Consider the following 27,689-nt stretch of genomic DNA (forward strand, 5'->3'; position numbering starts at 1 on the left):
TTCACGGGGTCCTGCTCCTGGATTCCCATTTTGCAGGCTGGGAAACTGAGGCTGCCTGGCTGGGGCCGGTTACCTGGTTTCTGGCGCCCCCTGGCGGCTGTTACCATTAGCGCCAGGTGTCCCTGGAAGGACTCCTGGTCCTTCCATCCCCTTCCCCAGAATCCATCCATCCATCCATCCATCCACGCATTCACTCAGGCCACAAAATTTTATTGAGCACCTACTGTGTACCAGATACTGTCCCAGGCCACAGGAATGAACAAGACAAGAATCCATAACCTCAATTTGGCGACACCCTAGAGAAGACAGATAAACAGGCATGAGACACAGAGCAGTTTCGGTGCTAATAAATACTTTGAAAAGAACACAGATGCAATACAACGACGACAGAATGTGATGGATAGTACGCGTTAAGCCCCTGCTCCCCCGTTGTTCAATAGAACGAGCACGCAAGCCAGTTTAAATTTAAAACTTTAAATATCATTTTAAATTTTCCTTGTGACCACATTTGGAAGCATGAAAAGTGAACAGGTAAGATTAATTTTAACAACATATGTGACCTGACCCAAAACATTCTAGGTGTGGGAATCACAATAAAAAACGAGTTATTTTACGTTCTTTTTTTGCATGCCGAGCCTTCCAGATCGGACGTGTGCCTTACATCTACAAGCACCTTCTTCTTTCTGACCTGCGGATGGATAGCAGATAGAGGGTGTGGACCCACTTCGTACCCTGCACGGTTCTGTAAGCACTGTCCAGACACCCATCCACTTATCCAACTTCTGAAACAGTCTTAGGAGGCAGAGGCTGGTGGGCTCTTGCCATTGTTCAGCTGGGAAACCTGAGGAGATGCAGCAACTTGCCCGAAGCTGCCCATCAAGGTAACAGTTGAAGACTCCTAGGGTAGGAATCCAGGAATCCAAGCAGGGGCAGAATTTGCACTCAGATCTGTCCAGCTGGAAGGAGCCAGGAATCCGTAGTCATCTGTGGGATGGCACGCCTGCTGGAAAGGCTTGTGAGCCCCAGGTTCCAGGAGGGCCGCGAGAAGGGGAGCCGAGACGTGCTTGTTTTCCCGAGGACCCGCGTGTGCGTTCCAGTCCCTGTGCTGAAGCCAGGGCCTGGCGCTCAGTGGCATGAACAATGCAGTCAGTCCCTCAGCGTCCCTGGCCTCTGGGCAAGCAGGGGTTAAGGCCGGCTGCTCCCACGTGAGAGCACCTTGCAACAAAGCCACACGCCCAACCAGCGGCTGGTCTCTCTCTGGCGTTGTGCACCTTGTCCTGCTGGTTCCACCTGCCACGGGACAGAACGCTGCCTCCACAGGGGAGGAAAAGTTGGGGAACCAAGTGAGGAGGACAGAGCTCAAACCTCAGGGCCCCTCCTTACCCCCATGCCAGGCAGGCACCCGAGCCCTGGCTGCCGCCGCCTGCCCAGAGGCCATCCTGCCTCCTAGACAGGTAAGTCCCCCCCCTCCCCAGCCTGCTCTGCTCAGAGCAGCACCAGCTCCCTGACCACGGGGTCCTGGGACCCCCCCAACATCTCCCCTCAACTGCCCGGAAAGCAGGAGACGGACACTCCTGCGCGGGCATTTGACATAGTTTCTAAGGGATTATCTGGCTGGCAGTTACGGCCCCTGGCGACCTGCCCAGGACACCGGAGCCAGAGACTTAAAAGGGTCATTGTTGCCCCAGGTGGTGCCAGGGAGGAAGAAGAGGCAAAGGCTGGCTTCTGAGCCCCCAAAACCGAGAAGGGGAGGCCTGGGTAGGGAGGCGGCAGGTGAGGCAGCACTTCCTGGAACTCCCAAAGAGACTCCCAAGTTTCCAGGCTGTGGCACGTGCCTCCCCCACTGCTGGGACCCGCAGCGGGCCAGGGAGGGGTCCCACAGCGGGCTTATCTCGCCTGTCTCGATTCCTTCTCTGGGCAAAACTTGCCAATGGAGAAAAGCAAGAAGGGGTGGGGGGAGCGGGGCATAGGCAGAGCCTCCTGTGGGCAAGGTGCTGGGTGGTCCCCAAATCAAAGAAGCTCAGAACCCAGAGGGGACAGGGTGGGGAGGAAATAGGTTTTTCTGGGTCATTTGCTCCCCAAAGCGCAAGACAAAGCTTCCTGGCCAGTCGGGTGTCTGATTGCACTTCAAGTCTCTTTGTCTGGGACAGAGAGGGCCCTCTGGGGCCAGGGAGGCACAGGCACATGAGTCTCAGGGTATACACCAGGTCTGGAATTGGGGGTCACTCCCAGGGAGTGGAGAGGCTTCAAATCTGGAGTCTGTGGCATTGGAAGGGGATATAGTTTGACTGTGAGAATCCCACCTGCCTGGGATTTGGAGAGAAAACCCACGGAGTCAGATAGATCTGGCCACCAGCCACTTTGCCTATCAAAACCTCAATTTTCCACTCTGTAAAATGGGTACAGTTCGAGTCAGCATGACCCAGGGCTGCTAAAAGCAGCAAAGGAGAGTGTAGGTAATCGATTCTCAGTCGGTGGTGGTGGTGGGGTAAACGGTCCCACCCCAAACCAGAACTCAGAATGCCAAGCTAGTTGCCATGTCCCATCTTCCTTCCTAATAGACAGAAGTTGAACTCAGGCTCAGAGAGGGACAGCTGTTTGCCTGCAGCTGCACAGCAAGTCAGGATTTCAGGCATACAGGAGAGCAGGAGGTCTGGAGGCTGCCTCTGACCACCCCACCCCCAACAACCAACACTCCAGGCACAGCATCTTATAAAATTCCTTCCTCCATGGTGCAGGGCTTCCGCATGGCCCTGAGTTCTGGCAAAAGTCCGCAGATGGGTGCCTGTTCTTCCTCCTCAGCCTGGCCTTGAGCCAGAGGAGCAGTGTTTGCTCAGGGAGGAGCCTGACACCCTTTGGAATGGGCTGAGGTTCGTGGGAGATGCCGCTGGGAGGAGGGGCTGCCCAGGGAGCAAACTTGCTTTAATGAGCACCTACTGTGTGTCGGGTGCCCTTTTGGGCCTTGGCGATTCAGCAGGGAACCAGACCAATGAAGATCCCTGCTCTTGTGGGCTTGTGTTTTGGCAGAGGAAGACATTCAAGAAACAGGATATATGATAAGGAAGGAAATTGTATCCGGGGTTAAAGACTGGTCAGTGTCACAGGGAGGAAATGTGGAAAAGCAGCAGGGACAGGAGTGAAACGTCAAAGAGGTATTTTACAACCCTCAATAGGAAGATCAGGGTAGACTTGCTGTGAAGGTGACGTCTGAGGATACATGAAGGAAGTGACTATTTGGGGAATGAGCGTTCCAGGCAGATGGCACAGCCCATGCAAAGGTCCTGGGGCTGAACCGGGGCTGGCATGTTGGAGGAACAGCCAGGAGACCTGTGTGACTGCAGCAGAATGGGAGAGGAGGAGAGAGGGAGGAGGGGAGGACGGGGAGGAGACCGGGCAGGTCCTGCAGGGTCTTGGGGGCCACACAGAGGCTTTGACCCAGGGAGGTGGGAGCCCTGGAGGGCTGTGGCCAGAGGAGGGTGGGACTGGACTCGCGAGCTCCCGGGCACCCTCTGGTGGCCACTGCGGGAACGACAGACTGTGGGGGTGAGGGCAGGAGCAGGAGGACCAGGGAAGCCAAAGGCAGAGGCCCTGCGAAGTGTGGGTTTAGAACATTTTATTTTGAATCATCTAAAACTGACGGAACAGCTGTAGATACAATTCAGAGAGTCCCCATATGACCCTCACCTGGTCTCCAACACTAACACGTCCCGACCGCGGGGTGCTGTGGCCAGGACTGACACCAACACCCTCCCTCACCAGGAGCTGAGGGCAGGCTGTCGTCGGAGCGCAGGGATTTCCTTTTCTGCCTCGGGAGCCCCATCTAGGACCCAAGAGCCCATTCAGCTGTCAGGATTCCTCTGCCTCCTCCCGGCTGTGACCTTGTCCCTTGACCTTCGCTACCAGGAGGGGATGATCAGGGTTTTTGCAGAAAGCGCCTCGTTTGGGGTTTGTTGGGTGCATTCCTTATGCCCGGGTGGCCGGGGGGAGGGGCAGCATCGGGGGCAGCATGTACAGGAGGGTGGAGGTATGTCCCAGGGCTTGGCAACGTGGGGGGTCCCGGGGCACCTTAAGGAGACCACTGTGGCATAGAGGGGGAATGAAGGTAAGGAGGGGCATGAAGACTCTTCTAGAAGATTGCAATGCGAGCTGTGGCTGGAGGGGGACTCAGAACGTACCCCTACCTGGCCCTCCCCCTCCCCACCACAGGAGGAAGACAGAGCTCTGGGGGGGAGTTCTGCTGCAGGGGAGGAGCACAGCCTCCCCCACGACTGCCACCCCCACATTGCCAGTCCTTATGGGCTCTGTGGCTGGGCCCACTGCAGTCCCCACTCCGAATGTGCCCCCCGCCCCAGGGCACACAGCACTGGCCTTTCTCCTCTGCTCAGTACCTTAGGTGGCTCCCCAGGAGCTATTTACTCATTCATTAAGCACTTCCTGCATACCAGGCACTGTTCTAGGTGCCTGGGATACTCTGAGGGTAGAGCTCGCAGGCCAGTGGGAAGAAGAGATCTTCCAAAAATCGTCCCATAAATAAATGTGCAGTTAATAAGCTGCGACCTTAGCTCAAGAACTTTCAATGGCTCCCTAGTGTTTGTAGAGCGATTGAGCATCCAATCAATGCCAGGCTTTGGGGTGTCCTCTAAAACTATCTGCGCTTCTCCTGGCCTCGGAACTGTTTCCCTGCCCTGTAAGTTAGAGGAAACCAGTGGTGGCAGTGGCGGCAGCATGCCAGACCGTGCAGGTCCATAGAAATGCAAACGAATTTTGTCCAATGGAGGCTGTTGATTACTGCCCTGTGGCAATCGTAGGGCTTACTGTCCATCTGTAAGTTCACGTCAGCATTCTGGGTGTGTGCGTAGGTGCGTGAGAGCAGTCTGCAGTTCGGTTCATGGTGACGTAGGATGTTAGTGTCTTAGTTCTGACAGTACACTGCGGTCGTGGAAAATGTTAGTGCCGGAGGAGACTGGGTGAGGGTCATCTGGGGACTTTCTGAATTGTACTTACAACTTTTCGGTCAATTTTATTTTATTTTTAAATATTTTATTTATTTATTTGACAGACAGAGAGAGCACAAGCAGAGGGAGCAGCAGAGGGAGAACCAGTCTCCCTGCTGAGCAGGGAGCCTGATGAGGGGCTCGAATCCAGAACCCTGGGATCGTGACCTGAGCTGAAGGCAGATGCTTAACTGACTGAGTCACCCAGGAGCCCCTCGGTCAAATTTTTTTTTTGTTTTGTTAAGATTTTATTTATTTGTTTGAGAGAGAGAGATCACGAGTAGGCAGAGAGGCAGGCAGAGAGAGGGGGGAAGTAGGCTCCCCACAAAGCAGAGAGCCGGATGTGGGGCTCAATCCCAGGACCTTGAGATCAGGACCTGATCCGAAAGCAGCTTAACCCACTGAGCCACCCAGGCGCCCCCACTCCATCAATTTTAAATGATTCCAAAATAAAACGTTTGTTTTAAAGCCACACCTTGCAAGGGCCTCCAGGTTTGACCTCCCTAGTACCCAGCTCCTGCCTTAGCCCCCCACTGCCTGTCCTCCCCCAGTGACCACGAGGGGGCGCCTGCAATCACCCAAATCAGGGTTTGCCCCACTGTGCCCACTGCCCTCCAGGTCTCTGTCCTCCCTGGGGGTAAAAGCCCAAGTCCTCACCTGAGCCCCCAAGCCCCTGCATGACCTTCCTCGTTCCTCTTCCTGCCCTTCCCTCCTCCCTATACCCCCCACCCACTCTGCACCAGTGCCTCCAGGCTGTTCCTCCAATGTGCCAGGTGTGGTCCTGCCCCAGGGCCTTTGCACAGGCTGCGCCCTCTGCCTGGAACACCTAGATCTTTCCACGGCTCCTCCCTCAACTATTTTAGATGCAATTGTTCCTCTGCTTGGATCCCTCTGGCCCAGGGCACTCCTCCTAAACTCGGTTCTTATTTTGAGTGCCATTCCTCGGGGAACCCCTCCCTGAGCCCCCAGCCCCTGTCGTGTCTTCCTCCCGATGCTCTCACAAGTCTCAGTAGCACTTTCTATTTATGTTACATGACGATTCGAATATCATCTGGCTCTCCTGGATCTGTCACATCAGCCCTTGGTGTACACCCGGCCCCAAGCCCCCTCCGTGGGCCCCACCCCCAGGCTCTCACCCCTCCTGCGGCCACCACTCTCAGGGACCTCCGTCCAGCCCCGGCTCTCTGTCTGAGCCTCAGTTTCCCCCCTAGGCACTCGGAAAGACGGAGCAGGGTCATCCCAGGGTTAGTTCCGGGACCCCACTGTCCAAAGCATGCTCCCTCCCCCACTCTCTCACGCCATGCCCGCACTGCCCCCTCCTGGTTGAATTTGGCACTGACACTTCAGATAGGAAGTCAGTTGGGTTGGGTTCCCGCTTAGGTACTTGGTGTAGAGCAGGAGACACTTTCTTGCGTTAATGACTGAATAAAAACTATGAATGCAAGAATGAAGTAGATTGGGGAAAAGCAGATTTTTATCTCCTTAAAGTGATCCGGCTCGGGGGTGGCTGGAATAGTGGGCTTAAGGCCCATCATTATGTGTAATTCAGCGAAGCAAACTCTCGATAAACGTGAGCCGGGAGCCTCATTACCGCACATTGAACCCCTTTAGTCCATAGATACTGGGGCTGAGGTCTGTAGTGAAGCAGGAGCTTGGGGTGTTCCCCACACGCGGGCCACTCCCGGGCACTGACAGCCACCAACACCCACGGACGCATGTCAGCGGGGAGCTCACTTATGTTTTCCTATGACTCATTAAAACAAATACACAGCTATTTAAAAAAAAAAAAAGTTTGACCTTGTTCTACCTAAAATGGTTTTGTGTACAGCCTGCTGGAGGCCAAAGATCATATTGGGGAAAAGCGGAGCTCTCCCCTCCATCCCCGAGGTTTGGAGTCGGTCCTCAGATGGGTTTCTGCCAAGGCTTACCGTCTTGGGGGAACTTTGGAGATGCTTAGAGGCCCATGCTGGCGGGCTGGGCTCTGCGGACTCGTGTTTTGGGGAGAACTGAAACGGGGAGGGGTAAGAAATCATGGGGGGGCGCTCAAAGATTGTATTATATCATCCTGTTCACTTGGCAAACTCTTACCCAACCTTCAAAACCCCAGCTGCAATGCTCCCTCTTCCGGGAAGCATTTCCTGATTCCCCAGTTTCCTCGTTTCTTCCCTACTTTCTGCGCCACAGCGTGGGTGGGATTCCTCTCTGCCAGCACGGACTGGATGAGGCTGGGAAGCGTGTGCCTTGATTTGCCCTTTCGACCTTGGCATGAGGTGCCACCCAGACAGCTGGGTGTCAAGGTAAATATAGCTGGAAGGAAGGTGTGGGTGGAGCCACCGTCAGCCTCGCTCCCTCACCTTCCCCAGGAGAGGCCTTCCTGCCCCCGCCCTGTCCTTCCTAGATCTCACCTTCCGAGGCTGAGGAGGAAGCCTGACCTTTGCTCCCAGAATTTCCTCCCACCAGCCCCGCCCTGCTCGGCTGGGGGCCCGGGCCAGTGCAGAGTGGCGGCTCCCGCGCCCCTCCGTGCATCATAAGTCCCTGCCGCTGACGTCACCGGGCCTCAGTTTCCCCTCTATGTAATGGGGGTAAAGCTCCCGGCGACGGGGCGCCCCGAGAAAGGCTAGCGCTCGGTTCTGGACGTCTCCGGCACTGAACCTGCTCTGCTGCCGTGGTCCCACCTGATTCTTGAAAGGGTCCGGGTGCACGGATGTTGAACCGCAGGTTCCGTTCGGAAACGCGGCGGAATTTTTGCCGGGTCTTCGCGGCAGCCTTGCCTGGCGGGCCTCCAGCCCCGACGGCCGGCCGTGGCTCAGCCGGGTGGAAAACCCGGCCTGGCTCGCCCGTCCCCGGCGCCTGGATCCCGCGATCAGGGGCGAAGGCGGCCTCCCTCCGCGGCGTCCCGGAGGCGTGTCGGGGCGGGGGCGGGGCCGGTAGGGGACAAGGAGGAGGAAGAGGGGCAGGTGCAGCCGGGAGCCGCGGAGCGGGCTGGAGTAGGGCGAGGGCCGGCCACTCTGCCGCCAGCCTCCCCAGCCTCCTCCCTCACCCCAAGGTGGGGACCGAGTGACCGTTTCCAAGGCCCCCCAGGGGCAGGGGCGCTGGAGAGTCCCGGGGGTGGACCATGGCCGTGAGATTCCAGGCGAGTAGCCCGCCGAGGGCGGGAGGGGGAGGGGAATCTAGCCGGAGTGGGGGCTGCGACCTAGACCCAGGGCCCCAGATCACCCCAGCTTACAGATGGGGAAATTGAGGCCCAGAGGAATAGCGTGGCTAGCTGGAGGCTGCGCAGCGAGGGGCGTTCACGCCCGCTGGTGTCCAAAAGCTGTCTCTGGGGGCTTTGTCTGCCCCAGGGTCGTCCTCGTTACCCGGTAGACCTGGGTTCAAATCCTGACTTTTTCTGTATAACTCTGGGCCCGCGAAACAAAGCTTCTCTGTACCTCGCCTATAAAATTGGTGACCGTTTTAAAAGAAGGGCGTAGGGAGGATCCTAGGAGAAAAATGTGCTTTAAGCGCTTGGCACATGCTGGGTGCCTTGTGAAGATGTTTACGCCGGGCTCCCGCGGTGTTCCCTCAAGTTTGAGCCACAGTGGAACGGCAGCGATCACTTCTTTTGTGGGCTGGGGTGGCTTCGGTGAAAGCGAGGAAGCTGCTGGAGAAGCCACCGCCATGTATTGGGCGCTTGCTGTATACTGGGACGGCCGAGACGGGGACCGAGAAGCCCCTTTTCCACAAGAGCGAACCTGCTGGGAGGGGTCTCCGCGTCTCTGTTTGGGGGGGCCTCGCCCTCCAGGGATGGAGCTTACACCGATTCGCGGCGTCTGCACTGGGTGGGAGATCGCGCGGGGGTGGGGGTGGGGTAAACTGAGGCCTGGGGGGAAATATGGCTGTCCCAGACCACACTGCTCGAGCCCTAAGGTTCCCGCCAGCTTTATCTTGGCTGCGGGGAAACAGCTTCCAGAATCCACCCCCCCACCCCACCCCCCCGCAACTGGCCTGTTTGTGGCCCCCTTTCCCGCCTCCCCCACCTTTGTTCCCGGAGCTGGGGGCGGGGCGGGGGAGTGAGGACTGCGGTCCCAGAGCCTAGTGCCTGGGGTTGTGTGACTTGGTACCACCTGACCTGCCTGCTCTGGGCGACTCCTCCTCCCCTCTGCTGTTTGTCACCGGCCTGGGGCTCGGCGGGTGGGGAAGCAGGTGCGGCCCCGCCCCCTCAGAGCTCTCCCAGGTGGGTCACTGGCTGAGGGGTCTAGGAGTTCCCAACACACCGGTCGATCTCCTGGCTGAATAGACCTTTCCCGCCACCGTTCACTCGTTCCCCCAAACTCTTGTCTCCCTGCTGGTGTTGTGGGGACGATGCTGGGGTCCCTGGGCCCCCAGCCCTGCCCACCAGCATGCCCCCAGACTAGAGGGGTGTACGGGACATAGTGCACAGGGACATTCCAGATTCCAGTAATTAAGGATGTGAGATGTGTGCATGGGGCCATTGAAGACTCATTTCCTGAAGGAGGAGACAATGGCACTGGGGCTGTGAAGGTTGAATAGGAGTTTGCCAGAGAGTACCATTCGTGCTAAGGCTCTGAGCAGAGGCTGATCACAGGGCCCAGGAGGTGCCAAGGGCCATGACCAGAGTGTGCAAAGAGACAGGCTCACCCAGCCTTCACAGCCCGGGGGAAAGACCAGAAACTTGCCAACTGATGATCACACAGGATATTTTAAGACGATTTGGATGCCATGAATAAAACATAATGAAACACGGAAGAGTGATAGGGAGTCAGGGAAATTTGGCTAGCCAGGGCCGGCTCCCTGAGGAGGCAGCTTTGGAGCCGAGACCCTGAGCGGCAAGGGCTAACCGTGCGCAAATCCTGGGGTTGTGTGTTAGGCATAGGGGGCCATCGGGGAAAGCTGTGGAGGTGAACTGGGCTGAGGGGGTGCCGGGGGGGTGCTAGGGTTGGCTCTCTGGGTTTTAGTCAAGGCCTCTGACAACCGAGGAGGCACGAACCAGTGCAAGACAGGACAAGCCTGGGCCACCTGCACCTGTCCCCTGGGGGCCCTGGTTCCCTGGGGCTGTTTCTCAGAAGAAGGCCAGGAAATCCAAATTCGGGGGGCCAAATTCAGCACAAATCCAAATTCAGCACAAAATCAAAGCCAAGTAAAAAGATTCTGTTTTGAAAAATAAGTTTCTGGAGAACAGAAGCATGGAGCAGAAGAGGGCTGGGGTCTGTGGCGGGGCGCAGGGGTGTGGGACGGGCTGCCTGGATCCGCCGTCCGCTGTGTGACCTCAGTCGTGGTACTGGACCTCTCTGGGCCGTCCTTCCCTCTCCCTCTGGAGGAGGCCACATCCTAGGGCCCCTCAGGATTGAGCAAGTTGGTGTGTGTAAAGCCCTCGGAACAGGTTTTCTTATCAGTGTGCGGAGGAGGAAAGAGACACCTGCTGCGTCTGGGGAGGGGGGCGGAAGGGGGGCGGAGGCTCTTTCCGCCTTTGGCTTGTGGCTCCTCCGTGCCCCGCTCCGGGGTGCCTCAGCCCTGAACGACCGGGCAGCGGGGATGGAGGCCAACCCATTTCACAGCAGGGGAAGCCAAGGCTGGGAGTGGCTCCAGGACCATCACCAGCCAAGGGGGCTGAGTCTTCGTTGTGAGCGCTGCCCTCTCCCTCCGGCTCCCGCTCCGGCTCCCGGTAGCAGAGCCTGGAGTGCCTGGGAGGCCCCGCCCTGGGCTTTGTTCCTCTCTGCCCCCCTCCCCTCTCCTGGGAGCCAGGAATGCTGCTCTCCCGGGAACCAGGCAGCAGCCGCCAGCGCAGGGATTTTCTGCTGAGAAAATCACCCACCTGCGGTGCCGGGCTGGGGAGGGAGGTCCTTTCTACCAGGCCCCAGGGAAATAGAGCCGCTGAATTGGCGGCGGGGGGGGGGGGGGGTCTCCTTTCTGCCTTCCCATCCATGATCTGGTAGGTCCGCATTCCCCAGCCCCCACCTCCGTCAGCTCTGTTGGCTTGGCAGGTGACTTTGCCTCTCTGTGCCTCAGTTTCCTCCTCTGGAACATAGGGATAATAGATAATAGAAGCTCCCTTCAGTGAGTGGACTAAATGAGATAGGGCATGCGAAGTCCCCGGCCAAGGAAAGCCCGTCCTTCCTTCCTTCAGCAGCTCTTGAACCCCTGCTGTGAATCAGGACCCCACAGCCAACGAGGCAGAAAAAATCTCTGCCTCCGGATTTGGTTTTCTCGAGAGGGGAGGTGGACAGAGCAAAAAAATCTAGAGAAGGTCACGGGGTCCCAGGTTGTGTGAATTGGGAAACCGTGTTGGGGCAGGGTGGCTAAGGGGGTCTGCTGTGGAGTGCGAGGGCTTATTGTTCTCAACAGGGGGTTGGGAGGCCACCCCAGTAAGGTAACACGTGAGCCAAGATGAACAGGAGGCCAAGGGAGGACTCAGGCAGAGATCTGGGGGAAAGAGAGTTCCAGGAGGAAGGAATGGCGGGTGCAAAGGCCCCAAGTATTGGAGGAACAGTGAGGAGGCCCCGGGGGGGCTGGAGCAGAAAAAATGCCCTCTGCCTGGCCGAGCTGGCTTGACTCGCAGGCGTGGGTCCCCCCAGACCCCATCCCCCAGGCATTTGCCTTCTCTGCTCTTACCATTATGGTTCACTTAAACCGGGGTCTCAGCTTTGGCATATGACCGTTTGGGGCCAGATTGTTCTCTGCCAGGGACTGCCCTGCTCTGCGGGTTTGAGCAGCACCCCTGGCCCCCACTTGCCCGGTTCTTGGAGTCATGATGTCCACAGATGTCTCCCGATATCCTCTGGGGGGCAGAGCGGTCCCTACTGAGAACCCTGACGTAGACCCACTTCACAGATGCAAAAGCTGAGGCCCCCGGAGAGGTGGCCACTTGCCCACAGGTTTGGATGGTGGGAGTGTCAGACCCGGGCTCCCCACCCAGGGTAGGGGACCCCCAAGTGCTTCAGTGGACCTGCCATGGCCTCACACCCGGGGAGGGGACCCCCAAGTGCTTCAGTGGACCTGCCATGGCCTCACACCTACCTTGCATCCCCTCATTCCAGGTGCTGGACATGGAGGAGCTGACCATTTGGGAACAGCACACGGCCACGCTCTGCAAGGTGAGGCCTCCCTCTCCCCGTGTGGGCACCAACAGGAATGTCCTATTGGTCCGGGGCTGCTTGACTGGATGGGAGAATCTTTGTCCCCAGGGGAAGCAGATGCTCATCCTATGTCTCCTCATCTCTTAGGACCCCCAGCGAGGCTTTGGCATTGCGATCTCTGGTGGCCGAGACCGGCCCGGTGGGTCCGTGGTTGTGTCTGATGTGCTGCCCGGGGGACCAGCGGAGGGCAGACTGCGGTGAGTAGGGAGGCGGCAGGGGTGCTGGCTGAGAGGAGGGACCCGTGTGGGCCAAAGCGAGGAGCCAGCACAGTGCCTGCTGCCTTCTAGCTCCGGCAACACAGGGCTTGGAGCTGGTGGCAGGACCGAGTTAGCGATGTGGCCCTCCCTCTCCCCAATGCACTTTCTAGTCCTCCGATGTAGCTCTGAGGGTCATAGTGGCCCCAGGCATTCCTGGAATGAGAGGACTGGGAAGGCTGTTTTGGCTGGAGGGAGACCCAGTGTCCTGAGCCTTTGGGGGCAGGAGGCTCTGGGGAGTTATGTTGGGGGGAAATGGCTCAGGGACCTGAGCGACTCATGGGTGATCTGGTTCAGCCCAGACTCAAGGAACAGCTTCAGAGAGAGAGAGAGATGTTGAAACCCAGACAGAGGAAGAGGGGACGCACAGAAGAAATGAGGGGTATGAAGACACCCATTATAATCATAGCTCCGGTTCTGTGGTTGCATTTTATTATTATAGAAGCATCTATGATTGGCCCCATTTTACAGATGAGGAAACTGAGACCCAGAACGATTCAGGTCTTTATGAGACATGGGACCCCAGCGAATTAGAAGCAGGCCTTGCAGAACTGGGGGTGCCTACCCCAAAGTGGGGCACTGGGGGAAGTGTTAGGAGCCCCCAGGGAAGGCCTGGGGAGAGGGCTCCCCTGTGAGGGCTCCTCCCTGAGACCCAGCCCCCTCCCTCAGGTTGGGGGACCACATCGTCATGGTGAATGGGGTCTCCTTGGAGAGTGTCACCTCCACCTTTGCCATTCAGATACTCAAGACCTGCACGAAGTTGGCCAACATTGTGAGTCGGGGGGGGGTCGGGGGGGGGCAGCCTCTGGGCCAGGGGCCGCCTCTCCCCCCAGCCCGAGCCCCACCTGGTCCTGTAGCCCAGGGGCAGTCGGAGTGTAAGCTTCTCCAAGCAAGTGGACTCTCGTCCCCATTTCACAGCTTGGATGCTGAGGCCCAGAGAGGGGGCCAGGGTCCCCCAGGACCACCCAGTGGATGGGGGCAGAGCCTCGAGCCGGCCCCCCGCTTCCTCCCCTAACAGACAGTGAAGCGTCCCCGGAAGATCCAGCTGCCCGCCACCAAGACCAGCCCCTCCGGCCGGGGCCATCGGGACTCCGACGAGGTCGACCACGGCCGCGGCTATGAAGGGGACACGTCCAGTGGCTCCGGCCGCTCCTGGGACGAGTGCTCGCGCCGGCCAAGGGCGGGCCGCCGGAGCCGGGCTGGTAGCCACGGGCGCAGGAGCCCCGGGGCGAGCTCTGAGGCTAACGGGCTGGCCCTGGTGTCCGGCTTCAAGCGGCTGCCGCGGCAGGACGTGCGCATGAGGCCCGTGAAATCCGTGCTGGTGCGGAGGCGAGAAAGCGAAGGTGAGCCCGCGGCCGGGGCGCGCTGGGGCCGGGCGGTGCAGCGTTCCCGCTGAGAGGCACCACCACTGCGCTGGCCCCCATCCCGCGTGGCCTGTGGTCAGCAAAGTAAGGGCCCCCACTGATGTGCCTGGCCTGGACCCCGCGACCTGTGGATGTGTCCCCTCCTGAGACAGAGGGGACCTAGTCACGCCTTCCCAGGTGGGGGTGACCCTGGTTTTGTGGGGGCCTGGCATCCCCATGAGGTCCTCATGAGAGGGACGCAGAGGGCGGGGGTCCCAGAGACGGGCAGACCCTGCGCCGCTAGCGGGGAGCTGAGGGGACGGCGCGCGGGCCAGGTAAGGGCAGGAGCCGGGGCTCCCTGGGGCCCCGGTGAGGACCAGCCCTGCCTGCGCCCAGGTTTTAGAACTTCGAGCCCAGAACTATGAGACTGCAGATCGGTATCATTTTAAAGCCACTAGGTTTGTGACGATGTCGAGCGGCCCCAGGAAGTCCACATACTGGACGTGGATGGAGCGTCACGATCACGGGATTCCCTTCGTGCCACCAACGGGGTCGTGACCTCCACCCCTATCGAGTCCATGGCAGCACTGGGACTTTAGAATTCTAAATCTTTTTTTTTTTTTTTTTTTAAGATTTTATGTATTTACCTGACAGAGAGAAATCACAAGCAGAGGGAGAGGCAGGCAGAGAGAGAGGGAAGCAGGCTCCCCGCCGAGCAGAGAGCCCGATGCGGGACTCAATCCCAGGACCCTGAGATCATGACCCGAGCCGAAGGCAGCGGCTTAACCCACTGAGCCACCCAGGCGCCCCTCGGACTTTAGAATTCTAAATGTAATGATGTGACAGATGGCACCAGAACATCTGTCCCCACCTTGGAATTTTATTTACCATTATTACTATTTTTTAAAGATTTTATTTATTTGAGAGGGAGAGAGAGAGGGAACACGAGAGCAGGGAGAGAGAGAAGCAAGCTCCCTACTGAGCAGGGAGCCCAAAGCGGGGCTCGATCCCAGGACCCTGAGACCATGACCTGAGCCGAAGGCAGACACTTCACCGACTGAGCCACCCAGGGGTCCCCCACCCTGGGATTTTAATAGCAACGGTCACATCCTGAATCCTGGTGGTGATGTCATTAGTAGCATCCGTGGGGTGATGGAGCAGGGCGCTGGGGAGCGGGGACCACGGCGCTGTTCCTTCCCAGGCCCCGGGCCGTGACCTTCTGTGCTGACATCACGATCCTGGCTGGTGGGTTGTCAGAACAGCCCCAGGGTGGCGTGGAGGGGGCCAGGCCCGAGCTCTCCCTTCAGGTGGGTGGCCCGGAAGGCCGGCGGGAGGGTCGAGGGCAGGTGAGAAGTCTGAGCATGAGAGGAGCCCGCAGCCCAGACCCCAGGCCCTGCCTCAGTTTCCCTCCTCCCCCTACAGAGTTCGGGGTCACCCTGGGCAGTCAGATCTTCATCAAGCACATCACCGATTCGGGCCTGGCCGCCAGGAACCGTGGGCTGCAGGAAGGTGACCTCATCCTACAGGTGAGCCCAGACTTCCTGTTGGGGACAGGACAGGGAGACCCAGCCACAGACAAGGTCAGCAGAGCTGGCTGGAACCATGGGCCTCCTGGGTGTTGCCTGTTTCCCAAAGGTTAGAGAGGACAACGCGGGCTCCCTCCTGCCTCCATTCTCTCCTCTAACACGGCCAAATATCGGGTTCCAGGATTCCCAGAATCCCATGGGCTGGCCACGGCGCTCCTTCCAGAACTCGCCCTGGGTGTTCGGTGCTGACGGTCCAGAGGCCAGGCTCAGAGGCGTGGCTCTGCCTTAGAGCTGGTTTCTTTCCAGACTCTTCTTCTGAAAACCTGTTTCTAGTGATTCCTGATGTTTGATTTCCAAACCATTTCCAGTGGATTGCTTCGAGAGCCTCTTCAGAGTTACCTGTTTCTAGTGACCCGGAGGAATTGTCTGTTTCTAGTGGTTTGGGGCAGATGCTAGAAATCGGTAACCCAGCAGGGGGGATGAGAAACTCACAATCCCGGGGTAGATGAAAACAGACACACCACTGGGGAAATGTTGGAAAGGGATTCCCGGAGCGCCCCGGAGAGGACCTTAAGTCCTTCCCCAAATTATGTTTCTAATGCACCTCTAAATGTCTGTTTCTAGTGCCTACTACAATTGTCTTCTTCTAGTATCTTTGGCTGTCTACTCCCTGTTCCCTATTTAGACTTGTTTCTAACAACTGTTCCTTGGGTCTCCTGAGAAGTTCCCCTTCTAGGAAGATGGGGAGTCAGCCTGCTTCTAATTTTCCCCTAGTGCCACCCTGCCCCTCAGAAAATTGGCCGATTCTGGAATTCTTGTGGGAGGTACTTCGGGCATGGTCTCCTCGGAGCAAGAGGAATCCAATTCTATTATTTCCTCTAGAGATTGGCTGTTCTCGTGAATTCTTGGGTATTATGTGTTTCTAACCACCCATCCCCAACCCACAGTGCACAGACTATCTGTTTCTGGTATCCCCGATTTTGCATTAACTCCCTTCTCGTCTTCTTCCTTCCCGGCCCCTTTTAGATCAATGGTGTGTCCAGCAAGAATCTGTCTCTGAGCGACACGCGGCGGTTGATAGAGAAGTCGGAAGGGAAGCTGACTCTCCTGGTGCTCAGGGACCAAGGGCAGTTCCTGGTGAACATCCCGCCGGCCGTCAGCGACAGCAACAGCGACAGCTCCCTCCTGGACGGTGAGGGGCCGGAAGCAGGCCCTGGGGGTTCAGTGGAGGGCAGGGGAGGCACAGAGTGACGGGCAGAGCCTGGCGGGGACTGGCGAGCCTAGCTCCGGAGAGGCTCAGAGAGGGACAGAAACTTGCCCAAGGCCACACAGTAAGAGCAGGCGGGTAACTCGGTCGGGGCCCCTCTGCTGCGAGGGGCCTTGATGTTTTGCTCTGTGAAATGGATCCAGTCTGGAAGGTGTGGGCCGAGGCCTGAGGGGTTGTGCTCTGCCCTGCAGACATCTCGGACCTCCACTCGGAGCTGTCCCAGGCGCCGCCCTCCCATGTCCCACCGCCACCCCGGCACCTGCGAGGGAGTTTGGACGCCAGCCAAACCGACTCCCCCGAGTACGTACGCCCTCGGCCAGAAGGGTCGAGCCCGAGGGGAACATGGGCACATACATCTTTTGCACCTGGCAGCCTGCCTGGTAGAGGCTTCCCCTGTCCACCCATAGTCCTCCCTGCCCCCATGACTGGCTCTGGGTTCTTGGTCCTGCTATGACCCAACTTTAATGCAGAAGGAACTGAATTTCACATCACAGCCCAGAAGACTCCAGAACGCATCACGTACCTTTAGGGATTTTCTCTCGGGGCACAACAGCCGATGTGATGTTCCTTGTGATGTTGATTACAGATGGGGACTATGCGAGGGCTTAGGACATCACAGGAGGGCGTGGGTGGGGCCACGCTCTCTCTGGAGGCTCGCGGGTGGGGGTGGGGCTCTCTCCTAGCTTCCGGTAGCTTCCAGTAGCACCCCCCCCCCCGCCACCCTTCTCCGTCTTCACATCATCTCCCCTCTGTGCCCCTCTGTCTCTGTGTCCAAGTGTCCCATTTCGTAAGGACACCAGTCACAAGGGATCAGGGTGCATGCGCCCTGCTCTTACTGGTAGGACCTGCTTTCTGCTCGTTATATCCACAACGATCCTATTTCCAAGGACTGTCCCACGCAGAGATGGGGTGGGGCGTTAGGACTTCAGCAGATGAATTTTGAGGGGACACAACACAATGCCTAAAAACTTAAGTGCCCAGGGGCATCTGGGTGGCTCAGTCATTAAGCGTCTGCCTTCAGCTCAGGTCATGATCCCAGGGTCATGGGATCGAGCCCCCCCCCCCGTCACGCTCCCTGCTCAGCAGAAAGCCTGCTTCTTCCTCTCCCACTCCCCCTGCTTGTGTTCCCTCTCTCACTGTGTGTCTCTCTGTCAACCAAATAAATAAAAATCTTTAAAAACCTAAGTGCCCGACAGGTGGGGATAAGAAAGTGGGCATCCTGCTTAAGCATCCCGCATCTGTGAGGCAGGAGGTCTCTCTGTTATCTGCGGCTGTGTAACAAATTGCCCCAAAGCCTAGCAGCTCTAAATGCCAGGAAATGTCCTCATGCCGTTTCCAAGATTCCAGAGCTGGGGCGGCTTGGCGGGTCCCTTCTGATGCGTGATCTTTGCGGGTTACAGCCACAGCGCCCCCTAGGACTGTCGGGTTTGGGGGTGGGTGATCCCCTCCCCAACTAGTTCACATGGCTGCCAGAGCCATCCCCGGGGCCCAGAGAGAGCAGCGGCGCCTGTGGTTGCCAGCTGGGAAGGAGCAGGACCAGGAGTTGAACCCGGGTGCAGCGAAGTCAGAATTCCAACAGTTGCCTCTCAGCGTCCACCCCCACTTCACCTCAAGTCTGTTCCCCTCCAGGGAGAGCCCCCCACCTCATCGGGAAAATTCGGTGGATTCTAGAACCGTCTCAGAACCAGGTGAGCTGATTGGGGAAGGGTGGTCACTCTGAGCGTCCCTCTGGTTTTTCTGATCCCAGCCAGTAAGTCTGCGCCAGGCAGGGCAGGAGAGGCTGGCATGGGCCTCAGAGGTCAGGGACGGCTCCCTGGGGAGGGTGGAGGGCTGAGTGACAGCACTGTAGGGTAGGGAGGCCATCTGGCAGCGGGATGGCGGCTGGACCAGTCCGTGTGCTTTGGAAAGAGACTGCTGTTCCCTTTCAGACTCCCCGAGGGCAAGTAGCTACGACCTCTACAGGGTGTCCAGCAGCCAGAGCGTGGAGGACCGCGGGTATGTCCCCCAGAAAGAAAGCCCACTGGCTCAAGGCCCACACATCCAGGGGCCGCCTCTCTAGGACACATGGTCCTGCCTTCTGGCCCCAGTCTGTTGATGCATCTACCATATGGTGCCGTTTGGGAAACTGAGGCCCAGAGGGGGTGGGGGCTCTCCCAAGGACGCCCAGCATGCCCCCTCCCTGCCCCCTCCAGCCTGACCCGGCCTCTGCCTCCCCTACCAGGTACAGCCCCGACTCCAGGGTGGTCCACTTTCCCAAGGGCACAACCATCGGGCTGCGGCTGGCTGGGGGCAATGACGTGGGCATCTTCGTGTCGGGAGTGCAGGAGGGCAGCCCGGCTGACGGGCAGGGCATCCAGGAGGGAGATCAGATTCTGCAGGTGACTGCGGCCGGCCGGCAGTGGGTGCAGTTCCTGGGTCTGTTCCTGCCCGTGTGTCCTCCCCTGTGCTTGCCCCACGGGCTGGTTACACCCCCCCACGGACTTTTTGAACATTTTAAAGCCTCCCTGGCAGCGTCATGACCTTGTTGGCCGGATCACGACCTTGCTGACCAGGACACGGCTCATCTGGGCCACCACCTCAGCGGGGTCATGCCTTCCTGGTGCCTTTCCTGCCCCTAGAACCATCGCCTCCTTCAGCCCATTTTATAATCTTAACCGCCTTGAGTGTCCTCCTTGTCCCGGGCTCCCTTGCCCCTGTCAGCGGGGCACCACGTCTAGTCCCCGCTGTCTTCCTCCTGGGAGGGGGCTCTGTCCAGGGGCGGAGCTGGGATGCCCAGCGGGGGGAGTGGGGGGGCGGCTGGGGCTGTGTCCCATCTCGCGCCCCCTTCCTGGCAGGTGAATGATGTGCCATTCCGGAACCTGACCCGGGAGGAGGCCGTGCAGTTCCTGCTGGGACTACCACCGGGCGAGGAGGTGACGCTGGTGACACAGCGGAAGCAGGACAGTGAGTGTGTGTGTGGCCCAGAGGGCTGGGGCCCGGCGGCGGCCCCAGGCGCTCACAGAGCCTCCCCTGTCCGCAGTCTTCCGAAAAATGGTGCAGTCCCGAGTGGGCGACTCTTTCTACATCCGCACGCACTTCGAGCTGGAGGCCAGCCCGCCGTCGGGCCTGGGCTTCACCCGCGGGGACGTCTTCCACGTGCTGGACACGCTGTACCCCGGCCCTGGGCAGAGCCGCGCCCGCGGAGGCCACTGGCTGGCGGTGCGCATGGGGCGCGACCTCCGGGAGCAGGAGCGGGGCATCATCCCCAACCAGAGCAGGTGCGCGCCCCCTCGGCCTCGGCTGCCCCGCCGCAGACGGGCACGGCCTCGCCGCCCACCGTCCCCGGGCTGCTTTTCTGCCGCCCTCGGTGACCAGCCCCTTGCTTCTCCCCAGGGCGGAGCAGCTGGCCAGTCTGGAGGAGGCCCAGCGCGCCGTGGGGGCCGGGCCGGGTGCCTCTGGGGGTTCCAGCGCGCGGGCCGAGTTCTGGCGGCTGCGGGGCCTTCGGCGCGGAGCCAAGAAGACCACCCATCGGAGCCGCGAGGACCTGTCGGCTCTGACCAGGCAGGGGCACTACCCGCCCTACGAACGCGTGGTGCTGCGAGAAGGTGGGTCTCCAGGGCGGGGGGCGGGGCGAGGGGGACCGGGGGCGGGGCCGGGGCCAGGGGGTGGGGCCGGGAAGAAGGCTCCTAAGATAGTCTGAATTTGTGGACCACGTGTTCTTCGGAAGCCCCCATCCTCATCTCGCTCCTCCCACCAAAAATACCCATTTGGGGTTATTGTAGGGTGCCCGAGGAAACAGGAGAGGGCTTCTTTGCTTTAAAAAATTTAATTCCTATTTCCAATCGAGTTAGCCACATATAAGATCAAAAAAGAAATGGTTACAGATAGTTTAAATAAGGTGCCTTGTTAATGTATCCAAAGTATCGTTTTAATAGATAATACAATTATAAGTTGTCAGGGAGATACTTTGCATCTTTTTCTGTGCGTGCACCGTGTTAGAAATCTGGTGTGTATTTTGCACTCAAAGCACATGTTGGTTCAGACCAGCCGAGTTGTAATTCTCCGCAGCCACATGTGGCACCAGACAGCACTGCGGGGGGCGGGGGGGGCTGCACATTCCGTGGGTGCTGCAGGCGCCAAACAGACACCCTTTAAAGTACACGCGTAGGGCGAACAGGTGTTAGACCGAAACGTGCACGCGCATGTTCGCAGCGGCGTGATTCACAACAGCCCAGGTTTGGAAACAACCGAATGCTTAGCAGATGAAGGGATATAACACAGCGTGTCCCCCCACGCGCGGGCAGGTCCCTCGGCCCGAGCAGGAGGGAGATGCCCCAGTGCGCCACCCTGGGGGCAGACCTCAAGCCTAGGACGCTTAGGGAGGGAACCAGACACAGAAGGCCACAGGGAGTGTGAGTCTACGTGCGTGACACGTCAAGAACAGGCTCCTCCAGTGACGGGAAGGGAGCTCATGGGGTCTCGGGAGGAGATGGGGTGGGGGGGACTGCTGATGGGGTGATGAGAATATTCTGAAAGTAGGCGTGGTGGCCGCACAGCCCTGTGAATATACTGAATGCCCCTGAACTGCACACCTTCAAATGTAGAGTAAAATGTAAATTTTAGGTTATGTATATTTTAAAAGGTAATTTCAAAAAAGAGCTAAAAATCGTAAGAAATTAATCAAATATTTGGAAATACACACAAAAGCAGTGTGTAGATCATAGATCCTTCCTCTGAGCACTGGGCTGGTGCAGAGATGGGCCCATCCAGATTGCAGCCGGGGAAGCGAGCCCTTGCCCACAGCTTTGTGGGGGGTGGAGAAGGAATTACCCCAGGGGCAGAGACCTTTAAAAGAAAAACATCTGGGGTGCCTGGGTGGCTCAGTGGGTTAAAGCCTCTGCTTTCTGCTCAGGTCATGGTCCCAGGGTCCTGGGATCGAGCCCCGCATCCAGCTCTCTGCTCAGCGGGGAGCCTGCTTCCCTCTCTCTCCATCTGCCTCTCTGCCTATTTGTGATCTCTGTCTGTCAAATAATAAAATCTTAAAAAAAATAAAAAGAAAGAAAGAAAGAAAGGTAGAAAGAAAGAAAGAAAGAAAGAGAGAAAAAAATCTGCCAGAGGGATGGGAATGGGCTGAGCTGCTCCGCAGTTGCCCCTCCAACAGGAGAGGAGAAACACTTATATTTTGAGAAAGACTAAAAAATAAAAAGCCACCAATTTAATTTTGACCAAAGAATATTTAGAAATCTGAATGTATCGAGGTTTTGAGAGAGAGAGAAAGGCCTGGAGTCCGGGAAAAGAGAACAAGAACAGAGTCACGGTACAAAGAGGGGTGCTGGTTACCCCCTTTCTCCTGTCAGGGTGCCCTCTGCGCCAGTTTCCTCTTGGCTAAAATGGTGCATCCATCCGTCCAGGGGTTGGCAGACTCTTCCTGTACAAGGTCAGAGACGCACCGTTTTAGTCTTTGTGGGCTGGGTAGTGTCCACCAGAAGGACTCAGCTCTGCAGGAAGGCAGCCAGAGATAATACCTAAAGGAGTGGGCGTGACCGTGTTCCAATAAAACTTTATTCATAAAACAGGTGGTGCGCCAGACGTGGCCCCTGGGTTGTAGTTTGCTGACCACTGAGTTAGCTAGGTTCGGCGGCTCTAACGGACCCCACGTGACCCCTGACCCCTGCAGACACAAACAAGACGCCTCTTTTTAAGTAACAGACGAGGCGGGTAGGCGAAGAGGGCTCCTATCCTTCCCGGAAGGATACAACCCGGCACCGCACCCATCAACCGTGCTTGCACCCCATTGGCCGGGATACCGTCACATGGCTGTCCTTGCCCGCAGTGGACACTGGGAGATGTAGTCTTTAGCTGAGCGGCCATGGGCCTGGCTAGATCTAGCCGACTTCACTACACATGGGACCTTGATTGTTTTCATTTCGCTGCCCCTCAGCCAGCTTCAAGCGCCCGGTGGTGATCCTGGGGCCTGTGGCGGACATCGCGATGCAGAAGTTGACTGCTGAGATGCCTGACCAGTTCGAAATCGCAGGTGAGAACACAGGTCCTACAGCGGCCTTGTTGTGGGGGGCGGGGTCATTTGACAAGACTTTCCCCCGCCGCTGGGGCCAAAGCAGCTTGATGGCTGGGCTGCTGCGACTGCTGTTTGTTGGCAGCCCGTGGAGATGTGAGCACACGAGGTGCCAGCACACCTCTAATGCTGGGGGCCGATGTCCGGAATCAATCTTGGCGCTCTTTGTCCAGATAGAGCCTCAGAATCCTTCTTAACACAGCTCACCAGGCAGCCAGCGTGCCACCCGGTCCCTCGTTTGTGGGTGAGATATTTACTGAGCCATCGACACAGCTTTGAACAAGAGAGACGCTCCCCTGCGGAGGCCCCAAATTAACGACTCCAGAAACAAGCTAGCTTAGGGGGTCAGCAGATTAAAGCTCCTGGGCCAAACCTGGCCCATCAGCTAAGCTTTAATACAGCCTGCTAACTAACAATGGTATTTTCACATTTTTAAAAAGATTTATTTATTTTTACAGAGAGAGAGAGAATACGCACCTGCAGGGGGGAGGGGCAGAGGGAAAGAGAGAATCTCAAGCTGACCCCCCCCATGAGCAGGGAACCCGTTGTAGGGCTTGATCTCACAACCGACAGATCACAGCCTGAGCCAAAAATCCCCAGTCGGACACTTAACCCGGCGAGCCACTGAGGCGCCCCGTACTTACACATTTTAAATGGTTGAAGAGAAGTGAAAAGAAAAATTTTGTGACACGTGAAAATGCTAATGAACTTCGAATCTCGGAATCTACAAATAAAGTTTTATTGGGAGACAGCCACGCCTGCTGACTTACATCCTGCCTGCGGCTGCTGTCCAGCAAGAAACGTTTGCAGAGCGCATGCACTGAACACAGAAAGCCTCTGCTCAGAGCCCCATGGGGCTGAGATCCCAGGAGCCCCCACAGGAGGGGGAGAGGCGTTTGCAGACACAACAGCTCATCGAGCTCCTGGAGGGTCCTCTGATGGAGAGAGGCCATTAGACGAGCACCTGTCAGCTTGAAGCAGTGCTGGGGAGTCAGTGTCCTAAATCCCTTCCTGCTCGTGGCTGGGTGGCCCCGAGCTGGTGGCTTGCCCTCCCTGAGACCTCCCTTCCCCGTCTCTCGGATGGGGCCTGTTGCGCTCACCAGATGTATCTGTGACAGCGGCTCATGGCTGAGGTTCCTGGGTGTGGGTTTTCCACCAAGGGAGGTGTGAGCGGTTCAGGAGGTGTCTGTTTGGCCTTCTCACTGCCCCCGGGGCTCAGCAGCCTTCCAGGAGGCTTTTCCAAGAGCAACCTGGGACGCAGGGTCTGTGGGACAGGAACTTGGCCGCAGGAGGAGGCTCCGGGGTCCTGAGGGCCATAGTGTCAAAGCCAACATGAATGGCCAGTGTCCATGAGGATGTGGGAAGTTGGAGACCTCGTGCGTGGCTTGGGGAACAGAGCGGGGCGGCCACTGGGGAGGACAGTTGGCAGCTCCTCAGAAAGTCAAACACAGAGTCATCATCTGACCCAGCCGGTGAGTCCACATCTGGGTCTACACCCCAGAGAAGTAAATGGCAGGGGTCACGCTGACCGCTGACCCCTGTCCCGCCCTCCCCGCCCCTCCCCCCAGTTCCTAGCGGCATTGTCCACGGAGGCCAAACTGTGGACATGACCCAGGGCCAATGAGTAAACACGCCTCGGTCCATCCCCACGTGGGAACATGGTCCAGCCTTAGGACGGAAGAGACCTTGACACCTGCCACCACATGGAGGGACCCCAAGGACACTGGGCTCAGCGAGAGCAACCAGACCCAGAAGGACTCATCCCGCAGGACCCCAGGAGGGCCCCAGAGGAGTCCCGTCCACACAGACAGGAGTCGGTGGGAGCCGGGGCCAGGGCAGGGCTGGGGAGTCTGTGCTTCACAGGGACAGTGTCTCTGTGTGGGGAGATGGAAAGTTCTGGAGATGGAGGGTGGGGATGACAGCGTGAGTGTGCTTCGTGCCACGGCGCTGTGCGCTTAGAGAGGGTTGAGGTGGTACATTTTATGCTATGCACATTTTACCTTATGCACATTTTATAACAATTAAAAAAAAGAAACCGCCTCCCCTCCGTGCCCCAGGGCAGGGCGTGTCTCCTCCTTCAGCTGCCTGGCTTTGCTAGAGGGCTTCCTGGAGGAAGCAGTGCTCCCTCTCAAGTCCTGGAGGACCGATGGGGGATGGGAGACCAGGCTCCTTCCACAGTCTGAGCAAAGGCCTGGAGTTGGGGGTCAAGTCTGGCAGAGGCAGTGTCTGGAACACAGACCCCAATTCAGGCTCCTCCCCCTGCCCCTTGTTGGCTTCGTGACCCTGAGCCAGTGACGTTCTGTCCCCGAGGCTGTTTCCCAGTGGGTCAGTAGCAGTGTGGGCCGTGGTCAGCAGGTCAGCAGGGAGACTGAGCGCCGTGAAGCGTCAGGCGCGAGGCTCGGAGAGCTGCGGCCGTTTTGCCCTCCGGGCGATGGGGAGCCAGGGTGGGTTCTTGAGCGGGGGAGGGGCAGGTGGGCTTGCATATGGGCTGCTGGCGAGCGCCCTTCCGAAGCCCCCGGCTTCTCTCCCCGCCACAGACAGTGTGTTGAGGGCGGACAGACCCTCCAAGATCATCAAGCTGGACACCGTGCGCATGATCGCGGAGAAAGTAAGCGGGGACTCCCCCAGCGCCCCTCGGGGAGGTGCTGTGATGTGGGGGCTTGGGAGGGACAGGCGAGCCCTGGGCCGTCTCCGCCCTGCAGGACCTGCGGTGCGAGGCCGGGCTCCACCTTGACCTCGCCCCGCACACGCATCTCTGATGAGCTGTTCTTCACCTGCCTCTTGACTCGTCTCCACTCTGTCTCCGTGTTTCTGTCTCCGTGGTCTCTTCCTCCCCCGCCCCCACTCCTCCCCCGCCCCCGCCTCCACGTGGCCTGGGCCCAGAACAAGCATGCGCTCTTGGATGTGACGCCGTCGGCGATCGAACGCCTCAACTACGTGCAGTACTACCCCATCGTGGTCTTCTGCGCCCCCGAGAGCCGCGGGGCCCTCAAAGCCCTGCGCCAGTGGCTGGCGCCCGTGTCCCGCCGCAGCTCGCGCCGCCTCTACGCGCAAGCCCGGGAGCTGCGGAAGCACAGCGAGCACCTCTTCACCGGTGGGCTGGGAGCCCGGGAGCCCGGGCAGGCGATGGGGCTGGGGCAAGGCTCTCCGCCGCGCTGATGCCCCCCTCCCCGCAGCCACCATCCCCCTGCACGGCACGAGTGACGGCTGGTACCAGGAGCTCAAGGCCATCATCCGTGAGCAGCAGACCCGGCCCATCTGGACCGCGGAGGACCAGGTGCGGGTCAGGGGTGGGGGCTTGTCCGCGGTCCAGCTTTGACCTGAGGTCAGGGTCATGACCTGGTTTGGGACTGAGATCGAAGGCTGGTGTCTGGGGTCAGGGATCTGGTCTGAGATCAGGGAGGGTCTGGCTGGTTGGGGGGTGTCTTGGCTCAGCCTGGGCGCCCTGCCCCACAGCTGGACAACTCCTCGGAGGACAACCTGGAGCTCCCACACCGCGGCCTGGTGGACAGCTCCGCGGATCTGAGCTGTGACAGCCGGGTCAACAGCGACTATGAGACAGACGGCGAGGGCTACACAGACGGCGAGGGCGGGCCCCACACGGACGTGGACGAGGGTCCCCCAGCGCCAGCTCTGGCCCGGTCCTCGGAGCCGGTTCTGGCGGATGAGCCCCAGAGCCTGCGGGATCATGGGAGAGCCTCCAGTCCCCAAGGGGCCCAGGTGAGCAAGGACCCGGGGTGGCCCTGGCAGGGGTTTGGGGATGGGGCTGAGACACACCGCAGGGTGGGGGAGGGCCTGTTTCCCCTCAAGATATTAACAAACAGAAGTGTCTCAGACCCAGACCTAGGCCATTTGAACCCATGAGTCACTGAACAACTTTAAACAAATGTTTTAACCACAGTGTTTCCTTATCTGGGATCCAATGGAACAGATCAATCTCCACGTCACAAGGTGGTGGTTTAAATTGAATGTGCTTACCCAAGTCCCAGCCCATAGGACTTGGGTGTTTACCAATAACAAATATTTACATATAGTATTCTTTGTGAGGCTGCCTCAGCCCCCAAAGTGCCTTTCTGTAAATCTGACAAAGGAACCCCTTCCTCCAGGCCCTTTTTAATTAAATGTGAAAATGTACACATCTATGATGTACTCCTAGGAGTTGAGCAGTACCCGACCTGCTCAACTGTCCATGGAAGCTTGCTTATGGGACAGACACTATCCTGAGCACTTTCCATACATGATTATGAACTCCTAGCAACCCTCTGAGGAATTCTGGAGACAGGAAACCCAGCTCCTCCTGTGCTGACAGGCTAGGGGATCTCCGCCAAGGTCTTCCCTACCCCCATCCCAGCGTATCTTCTCACTAAAAATGAGAGAGGAGTCGCGGGCTTTGTGAGCGAGGAGAGCCTGTGGGCAGCACTGCTTGGGCCAAGGTGGGGAGCTGGGAGGGGGCGCACTTCATCCCAATTTTCCTCACTTTGGGGGGAGTGCTGATCTCCTTTCTTCCCCTCCTAGGTGGACAGCCACCCCCACCACGGTCAAAGGCGACAGGACAGTGTGCGGTAAGAGCTCCTGTACTCCAGACTGGAGCCCCTCAGCCCTTTTCCTGGGACACAGCCTCAGGGGATGAAGGGACCTGGACAAGCTGATTTCACGTGCTCCCAGCCTGGTGGGCGAGATAAAAGCAGAAGGGCCAGTTCCACCCTAGGTAGTCAGGGCCCATTTCCTGAGAGGAGTGGGAAAGCTTCCAGAAGGACAAGACATGAGATGGGGCTTTGAAGGATACGTAGGAGTTCGTTAATGAGGGCTGACCCCTAAATCCACAGTCCTGCTCATCTCTGTCCACACACACTGTGCCTGGCAGAGAGTCAGCCTCAGGTAAGGGTAGTTCAAGCCTCCCCACCGCCCACAGCCTTTCCTGTTTCCTGATCCCCAGGACATATGGGCGGGAAGCCCTGAAGAAAAAGTTTACACGAGCTCGAGATATGGAATCCTCCGATGAGGACGGCTATGACTGGGGTCCGGCCACTGACCTGTGATGCCTTCCCCGGTGGCCGGGCTGACCCATACTCCCCCCTCCCCCCGGACGGGCCCAAACCCAGAGCTGGGACTCCATT

At 58.4% G+C, this 27,689-nt stretch overlaps 1 protein-coding gene across 2 annotated transcripts; it reads left to right on the forward strand.

Moving 5' to 3' along the window:
- Positions 1–1,231: 1,231 nt before the first annotated feature.
- On the forward strand, positions 1,232–27,634 carry TJP3 (tight junction protein 3). Of its 2 annotated transcripts, none has more exons than XM_032306141.1 (21): positions 1,232–1,454; positions 12,029–12,085; positions 12,215–12,324; positions 13,051–13,153; positions 13,400–13,724; positions 15,147–15,250; positions 16,277–16,442; positions 16,709–16,817; positions 18,147–18,205; positions 18,446–18,512; positions 18,739–18,895; positions 19,352–19,460; positions 19,537–19,774; positions 19,890–20,101; positions 22,438–22,533; positions 25,110–25,180; positions 25,456–25,666; positions 25,749–25,849; positions 26,029–26,292; positions 27,088–27,134; positions 27,509–27,634. In XM_032306141.1, exons 2-21 carry the CDS (start codon positions 12,038–12,040, stop codon positions 27,609–27,611), a joined length of 2,700 nt encoding a protein of 899 aa, XP_032162032.1. In that variant the 5' UTR covers positions 1,232–1,454; positions 12,029–12,037; the 3' UTR covers positions 27,612–27,634. The 2 variants fall into 2 exon arrangements, with proteins under 2 accessions (XP_032162032.1, XP_032162031.1); XM_032306140.1 differs by lacking the exon at positions 1,232–1,454 and adding an exon at positions 7,898–8,127.
- Positions 27,635–27,689: the final 55 nt, after the last annotated feature.

The sequence above is a fragment of the Mustela erminea genome, chromosome 1 (assembly GCF_009829155.1).
Source record: "Mustela erminea isolate mMusErm1 chromosome 1, mMusErm1.Pri, whole genome shotgun sequence".
Lineage (NCBI taxonomy): Eukaryota > Metazoa > Chordata > Mammalia > Carnivora > Mustelidae > Mustela > Mustela erminea.